The sequence below is a fragment of the Salvia hispanica genome, chromosome 4 (genome assembly GCF_023119035.1).
Source record: "Salvia hispanica cultivar TCC Black 2014 chromosome 4, UniMelb_Shisp_WGS_1.0, whole genome shotgun sequence".
NCBI lineage: Eukaryota > Viridiplantae > Streptophyta > Magnoliopsida > Lamiales > Lamiaceae > Salvia > Salvia hispanica.
In genome coordinates, this window is record NC_062968.1 from 31,376,573 (window position 1) to 31,385,314 (window position 8,742).

The 8,742-nt window shown below is 34.8% G+C and overlaps 2 protein-coding genes and 1 pseudogene across 2 annotated transcripts; 1 reads left to right on the forward strand and 2 right to left on the reverse strand.

Annotated features, from left to right (window-relative positions):
• The first annotated feature begins 3,626 nt into the window (after positions 1-3,626).
• LOC125217838 (heavy metal-associated isoprenylated plant protein 4) lies at positions 3,627-4,643 on the forward strand. Its single transcript, XM_048119390.1, has 4 exons — positions 3,627-3,807; positions 3,909-4,060; positions 4,127-4,217; positions 4,300-4,643. Exons 1-4 carry the CDS (start codon positions 3,699-3,701, stop codon positions 4,617-4,619), a joined length of 672 nt encoding a protein of 223 aa, XP_047975347.1. The 5' UTR covers positions 3,627-3,698; the 3' UTR covers positions 4,620-4,643.
• Positions 4,644-4,752: 109 nt separating this feature from the next.
• LOC125218729 lies at positions 4,753-5,715 on the reverse strand. The gene is made up of 2 exons (XM_048120467.1): positions 5,583-5,715; positions 4,753-5,288 (listed from the first exon to the last, which is right to left on the reverse strand). Exons 1-2 carry the CDS (start codon positions 5,658-5,660, stop codon positions 4,953-4,955), a joined length of 414 nt encoding a protein of 137 aa, XP_047976424.1. The 5' UTR covers positions 5,661-5,715; the 3' UTR covers positions 4,753-4,952.
• A 287-nt stretch (positions 5,716-6,002) lies between these two features.
• Positions 6,003-7,817, reverse strand: LOC125220904 (annotated as a pseudogene).
• Positions 7,818-8,742: the final 925 nt, after the last annotated feature.

Genomic DNA, 8,742 nt, shown 5'->3' on the forward strand with positions numbered 1-8,742 from the left:
CTTTTCGCTATATTTTCTTCTTGTTTCGACAGCGAAAGTTTTGAGCTTTTGAAAATACTTTAATATTTTTTTTTGTTTTGTTTTATGTTTTCACATATCGTCGTGATCTCTTCACATTTTGCATTTACTCAATTTTAAGTGTTCTATTTTCATATATTAGTTTTGCATTTTACTAGATCCGCCCTCGCTTGTAGATTTATACATACATTTGAAATAAAACTCAACTTTGTATGCTTTAAAATAAGGTATAAATTTGAAATGTGTCAGATTCTAGCGATGCACATGTACCTTCACGAATGAAATACAGTTACTAATATAGTACTTGTTTGCTATTAGGTCAAGAAAGAGATTGAGCGAAAATTACCGTTATGTGTAATGTTTGGGTTAAAATTAGAGAGTGATCATCATTGCATAGATATGAACAAGGAGTGACTTCTATAGTTCCTAAGCAAAGATGAACACGAATGAACCAAAACATGAATTTGTGAGATTTCATATTCGATGAGACCTTATTAGAGACGTGACGTAGGTGCTACTCATACAAGATTCATCTTCTTTTCTAACGCCCATCTTAGAAAATTTCCAAGCTTAAGTGTCCTTAGCCTAGTTATACGATTCTAAATGGGTGGCCCTTTGACAAGTTTTTCACGGAGCGTGTGAAAGAATACAAAACAAGTTAAAAAGACATGTGTTGGAATGTGAGGATAATCATCAACATAATATTGAGTCAAAACAGGCCATTATACTGCGGACGGAGTAACCATATATTAGAGTTAAAACACTTCCAAATTCATTTGAGTCGATTGCATTGTAGTAATAAATAAAAATATCCGGTTATTGTATTATAGTACGTAAATGGTTTTTAAATTTCATAAAAATATTTATGTTTAATATATTTGACTCATGCATGCTGATATTAAGAAATTATAGTAAGAGAGAAGCATTGATCATAGTTTGGAACATAATTAAATTATGATCTGTATTGTATGCCATAAAAACCAGATATATATCAATATATATGCACGATATATAGGTAGGCAGAGTGGAGTGTTTGGATATTTAACTCTCTGTACGAGCTAGGTTTCACAATTAATTAATTTAAAAAGCTATTGATCTATATATAAAATAAAATAAACGAAAATAAAAAGTTCATCACTTAGTAAAAGATTGTTGAAACCGGCTATACTTTATGGCCTATTTTTTCTATTAGTTGTGCCGTAATTTTAGGCCACTGATAGCAGTTCTGATCTGCAGGTTTTGCAGAAAAAATAAACACTAGCCGGCTGGTAAATTCAATTACACATAATGTGCCGTATAACCGTAGTCAATCATTTTGATGTATAATTCACTTAGGTAGTTAAAAGAATGCATTTTCTCAATATTTTATGGTTAGATTACCTCTGACAATGTTGGCTAATAAATTTTCCAGGTCCTAGCTACATTGGCCTGAAATTACCATTTATTTCTTAGGAATAGTTTGTAGTCATATTTTAAAATTATGTTATATGTATATGCTGATAGGATGAGATAGGTGGTTTAAGTGAATTTTTTTTTAAAATGAGAACTTTAAAAGTTGAAAATTGAATTAATTTTTTAATACACTGACACTCCATTCGTTCATTAAAAATAATTTCATGGGTGGACGATGCACGTTTTATTAAAAAATTGGTGAATTAGGACAGTGAAGGAGAGAAAGTGAATAAAGTAAGGGACAAAAGAAAAAAAGGTGGATAAAGTATGATTGGGAAAAAAGAAAACATAGATAGAATAGTGTTAATTATTGGAGAGAAACTTTTCATTTTTTTGGATGAGACTATTTTTTGTGCACACCAAAATGAAAAAAAAATGAGACTATTTTCGTGGATGGATTGAGTATCAGTTAGCTGATTCATGAATATCAATTCCTGATATGTTTTGTTATGCCAATTGATATTAATGTATTTGTAAACTATAATATAATTCCATGTTCCAATTTGAAGAAAAGTTCTAAAAGAAAGCATCTCCAATAGGATAATGATAAAAAAAAACCACATCTTAATGCATAATTAAAGCCCGTATAAGGACCGCAAAATGAAAGACCGAATCTCAACTATTAGATCCGAAAAATGGAAGGATGAGATTGGACGGAAACCGAAGGCCATTTTATAGACATTTTGGTTCATGCCAAGACAATGAGTTCATTTTAAGATCATTTTAGCTCATTTTAAACAAATCATAAGTGTGTAAAACTAATACATTCTCAAAATGACTTCATGTTTTTAATATTCACATTTTCTAAATGAACTAAAAAAATCTAAAAATGATATTTATGTTATCTAAAATTATTTATCCTACTTTAAAAATCCAAATTTTCTAAAATAAACTAGCGCGCCCTTCCGTATTTATAAATTTAAAAATTTATAACTCAATCTCATCCTTCATTTTTTGTTTAATTGCTGAGATTTAGTATATAATTATGCAGAATTATGGGTTTGTTTTAAAATGACAACCCCTCTTAAAGTGAAACCGTGACACCACTTATACAACAATATTATAAACGCTACACAACAATATTATAAACGCTACACATAGCAATGTGTAGATTGCTGTATAGCGTGTTGGATATTGCTGGTCAAGAAAAATTGTTGTATAGTGTACAAAATATTGTTGGCCGTCTTTTTCAGAACTTTTTTTTCCACGTGGCAGCTTATTATTCGTTCACGTGTACAAATGATTGGCTAGAAATGGTGGTATGGTGTTATTTTAAGAGGTGGTGGCACCCTAACACTCCCCCATCCCCATCTATAACACTACCTTTAACAACAATACTAATATACACATACTATAAGAAATGGGATTTAGAAAGAAAAAAACAAAATCTCCAATCTATAGGTACCTATACTGATATTCATTTATATAAGAGTTAAGATTATGAAATAGAAATTCAAAACTTCAATCTATAGTTACAACTACCTGCATACTTGTCACGAACGTAATGGAAATGAGTGCACCCCCGTCAATAGGCAACGATTAGTTAATTGTTCGCTGGAATTGATAATACAATCAACCAACTTAGCAAATCACATTAATTTTGGTAGTCACACCAAACTATATTAGATGCATAACTAAAAAGCATGTGCCTGTTACCTTTATCTATTAACTTGCAACAACTAATTTCAATGAAGGCCAAACAAAGTGAAAAAATAAAATTAGGCCCAACACTCAAAAGGGCTAATAACATCCAATTAATTTAAATGAAATGAAGTATATCCGTAAAAGGATTATTTAAAATGAATTGTAGAGGTACATGGATGATGAATAATTTTAAATTAATGCTTAAATCTAGTTTTGTCTTATTAGGTGTATTGTTTAATTTATTGTCTAAGAAGGTTAATATATTAGGCACTGGAAAAAGACATAAAAGATAAAACACGAGGCAGTAGAAAATGGGATATGAAGGCGAACACGTTATTATAACACGAGACATTATCTAAACTACTAGTATTTCCTAAATTTGTAGCTGCAAAATTCAAAGATATAACACTAAACAAGAATTTCGTGGTTGTTGATTCCACAAATTGGTGAACCATATGCATAAAATCCTACCAACCAATTTGAACAATTTAGCAAATTAATTAGGACTACACTAACACTAGTTTCCTAATTTCCCATCCTCATTTCAGCTCTCTGCGTTTTTGCTTCTTGCAAACTCCTACTATATGGCTAAAGAAGAGAAGAAAGTTGAAGTGATTACAGCCGTTTACAAAGCACATTTACATTGCCCAAAATGTGCACATGACATTCAAAAGCCCCTCTTAAAAATCCCAGGTAATTAACTTATGTTTTAATTCTACTTACTAAAGTAGAATCTAAATTCCATAAATACACCAATTGAGTATTTTCAACCAATATTCATGAAACATGATCAGGAGTCCATAAAGTTGAAGCAAAATTTGACAAGGGTGAAATCACAGTGAAAGGGGCCATTGATGCCAAGAAGATTCACACCAGACTCCAAAAATGGAGCAAGAAAAAAGTTGAATTAGTTTCTGAGACAAAATCCAAGGAAGATGAGAAAAAGGTACTACTAGTAATTAATTATGATAGCTATACTAAATAACATTTTTTTTTTTAATAAAAACATCAGAAGGAAGCTATAAGAGCAATCACTATGAAGGCGTTCTTGCACTGCGATCAATGCGAAAGGGAAGCACGTAGGCGACTCTTAATGCACAGAGGTACAAAAATTACAACACATATATCATAGAAATTCATTTGTGAATAATAATGAAATATGATTACAGATTAATATTGTTGCAGGTATACATAATGTTAAGACAGACATGAAAGCACAAACGATAATGGTCGAAGGAGTGATAGAGGCAGAGAAGCTGAAGGCATACATGAAAAAGAAGGTGCACAAATATGCAGAAATTGTGCAAGAAAAGAAGAAAGAAGAGGAGAAGAAAGAGAAAGTGGTTAAGGTTGTTGAGGAGAAAACCACTGTGATTAAGGAGTTTAAGGAAGTTGAGAAAGTAGAGGTGAAAGCAAAGGATGGTGGAGCTCCATATTTCATACATTATGTTCACGCTCCTCAGTTGTTTAGTGATGAAAATCCTAATGCTTGTGCCATTATGTAAATACAAAAACATGTTTTTGGTTGATTATGCAACAAGAAGGGATATTTCATCGATCACAACAATAATACTTGAAAACTTGCAACCGAATAAGAGATGTTCAATAGTTTTCAGACAGAAAACACAACGATTATCTTCAATAAAATCCAATTAATACACAAATACAGAAGAAGCACATTTTCATCATCCCTAATGCCAAATAACAAATCAAACGAACCAGCAACACCAACTAAATGAATAAAAATCGAAAATAATAGTGGATGATTGCAAAAAGCAATGCATCTGCACAAGTTTATTCAATTATATATAAAGGGGATATGTGAATGAATGTGCAGCCTACAGCCTATCATTCTGGGATGGTGGGGCGCCGGTGTCAGGGGAGAAGGGGACGTCGACGAAAGCGGCCTTGTCATGGCCAGAATCAGGGTGGGCTCCACCGCTGTAAAGGTCCTGAGACGGTGGTGCTGATGCCTCGTTCTGGCTGTAAGAGAGGCTATCATCGAGTTCCTCTGCAGAGGGCAGCTGTGCGCCGCCTGAGGCAACATCTTCCTGTACTTCCGCTGCCTTTTCCGCGGCTTTCTGGACGTGATAATCCATCGCCGCCTCAGCTTTTCTTGCCTTCGCCACCTGATGAACCACCGCAAGTCGATTTTTTGCATCTTGTCTCTCTGCCTGTACAACTCAATCATTATCAATTACTCCTTATTACTCAAATCGTGACACTCAGGTTGTTATCGTATAACCAACACAGATAACGACACGAAACGACAAATCCGTGCCTAATTAGAAAATAAATTAATAAAAATATAAACACAATCCGGCACAAAAATTATTGTCGTACGGAAACGAAAAAGGATCTCACGTAAACACAACGTGAAATTATTGTATCGACTCGAGAAGAGCATGCAGATTCAAAATTTATATGAATTGTAAAATCAATATTCCATAACATAGAAAATTCCTTACCTTTTCAACCTCTCTTGCTTCAGCCTTTGCTTTGTGGAGTTCCTTCATGTCAGTAATCTTATCCTTGATGGCCTGCATTTTCGCTAATCTTTGACTTTCACCCTTTTCTTTTTTTCAATTTGAATCAAAAGCGTGCAAATGAATTTTTTGGGCAGTTATTTGAAGTATAAAATGCTTTCATTTATTCCTATAAATAGGTATAGAGAATTTTTTTCCCTGCCAATGAAGTTGATTTTAAAAGAGTGGACAACAATTGGGAATTCATGGCATATCTAATATCAATGTACAACGTACAAATGTTGCGTAAATATACTATGCCAATGAATGACTCAATTATCTTAGAACTTCACGAAATGGGAAAATGACTCAATAAACAAGGAACGGAGGAAATACATTATTAGTTGGACGAAAAGTTAGAATCTAGCTCCCGCGATACGTGGAAAACGAGAATGGAGAAAGCAGCAAAGGAACATGAAAGTGATCCCATTTCTGGGATTCCTTCACTTCAAATACTATTCCCACATAAGGGAAAAACCCATCAGGGTTATACTTCCCTGTGTCGAAGCTAATCCAATATATCCCAGGCTTCAGAGCGTCCACCATGCCCATCAACTGTCCATCCCCCCGTCTCTGTCTGTACTCGACCTGGTCTGCCCACATCTCCAGTAACCTGAATCCACCTCACCGAATAATGGCCGTGATTGCTTGTCTGCCCACATCTCCAGAAGCACATCAACGCCAGAAGCTGGAGTGCCACGAGCTACATCGAGGATGTGGGTCGTGATTGGTGGCCGCGTCCTTGTGAATGCTCTTGAGGGCTCGGCTTCAGGAGGCTCCTTTGCAGTGTTCAAATGGCCTCCAATCACATTCATGCAATCTTCTGCAGTTATAAACAGATATCATCAGACCATTTGAAGATCACGCACAAAATGGTCGGAGAAAACGAGTTTCAGGGAAATCTGAAACCATAACTAAAAACATTACACAATTCTGGTGTTAACAATTTCTATAATATATAGAGAATTCACAACAGAAGCATATTCATGTATGAAGGCAAATTTTCATTGAATGCATTCAATTTTCTTACATATAGTACTCTTTTCTCTTTCTCTCTCTCTCTCTCAAACACACACACACACACACACACACAACTTCATTTTCCTCCTTTTTAACAATTTATTGTGTTTCATCTATTATATATAGTGTGTAAAAGTCGCAAGCCAATTATCTCACAAAATAAGTTAGGGTTGTAAGGAAAAGAAAACCATATTGATAGTCTAAACAAGAAGTATGGAGACTCTTCTTTATCAACTTTCTATAATATATTTCAGAGATAAACCACACCAGGGGTATTTTGAGAACAATCTACTGCCACAACCTGCACAGACTAATAGTCGATTTGAAGTTCTTTGTGTTCCAGTAAGTTAGGGTCCAGAAACTCGAAAACACGAGAAGAAACCAAGTAAAACATGGACCAGCATAAACTAAAGATTAGAAACGGAAATAGCCAATCTGGCACAGAACCTCTGGCTTTTGTCACCACATCCGCATCATTCGGGGTCTTGGTGGCGGAAGCAGAAGTTGCATTAGCTGTGAATAGCTTGGAGATACGTAATTCAGTGATCTTCATTTGTTCCTTGGCTGCAAGCTCAAATTCAACGATTGGCCTGTTATGGTACCGTGTCTGCCCCAAAAAAAGAAAATAAAAACAAATGAAGAAAGGAAAGAAGAGCTTTTGCATCAAACCACATTATAAACTAGATAAGAGCAAATATAAAGATATCTTCCTAGTTAGACGATGACCTCAAAAGGTTGTCCACCCAAGCAACGAGATATTTACCTTAATCTCAGTGAGTATCTCAGGGGTACGTCTTCCAGATGCACATATGAGAGACAAAACCAAACTTTCCACTCATACAGCTCCTACAAAATACAGTTGGTCAAACATCTAGATGAAAGGAAGTGCTCATTTTCAGAGACTAATGTAATCTTGAAACAGTTTATAACGGCATAAGGCCTGCCAATATACAATTTACATTCTATGTTATCACATCTAATTTATGTTTATTTACATCTCACTGATTCTCATTTTCTGAATTTTCTACTTCACCAATGATAACATACAAAAACATGAGAGCACACTTGTTAAGGTACATGTAATGTAGCATCAGTAGCAGTTGCTAAAGCAGTGGACTGCTCTCCGTTGCTCCACCCGTAAGAGAAATAATTTGTCATTTTCAGGCTTATAAAAAATCATCTGATAGAGATGAGAACAGTAAACCTCAACACTTCGAACAAAGTAAATTAACAGAGTCAGAAATTTGACAGATACAATTCACTACGTTCTATCCTCCCTTTAATACAAAGAAAAGACAGGATCTCAAACAGGATTTGAACATCACAAGAGATGTTAAACCGCAAAAGATCCAGTAATTCGTAACAAGTTGTAAAGATGCCTAAATTTTCCATCTGAGCCACAGTGAAACAATATGGTGGCTGCAGCAGCGAAAAATCAACTGCATTTCTAAGAAGTGGACAGAAGCAATGTCATTTTAGCACACACAGAACAATCAACACTACACACAACGGATTAGATCATCGCCATTACCCTGTGATACAAATTGGATTGAATCATAAAAATCTGCCAGCAGCAGCTCAAAGATATAATCCTTTTTACTAGAAAGAGAATAACCACACAAATCAGAATACATAGAGCAACTGCACTTTGCAATCACAGCTGTAATTTGTGTATAAAATGAGGGAACAATAGAATAGCGAGAAACTGAACTCAGCCTACAGAAAATCAGAAAAGCACAAAAAATGGATAAAGGAATGATGAATGAAATCATCAGATGCGCGAATACATACTTTATTGAACCAGCATGGATGGCTTCTTGGGGGTTGGAGAAGGCCGCCATTTGTTGAGCATATTTGGCATGTCAGCCACTCCTCCATTACTCTCAGATCACTTCAACTTTGTATCTCCTTCGCTTCTCACTCAGATAAATGGATACGCCTCATGAACTCCTTTAGTCTGACTGTTAGGTCGCATTTGGAGGCTACCATACAAAATTTGATTATTAGTTTAATGAGTTATATGCATATAAATTGATACAAAATGGTGGATTATGAGTTTGAGCATTCAAATTTGGTTGTAAAT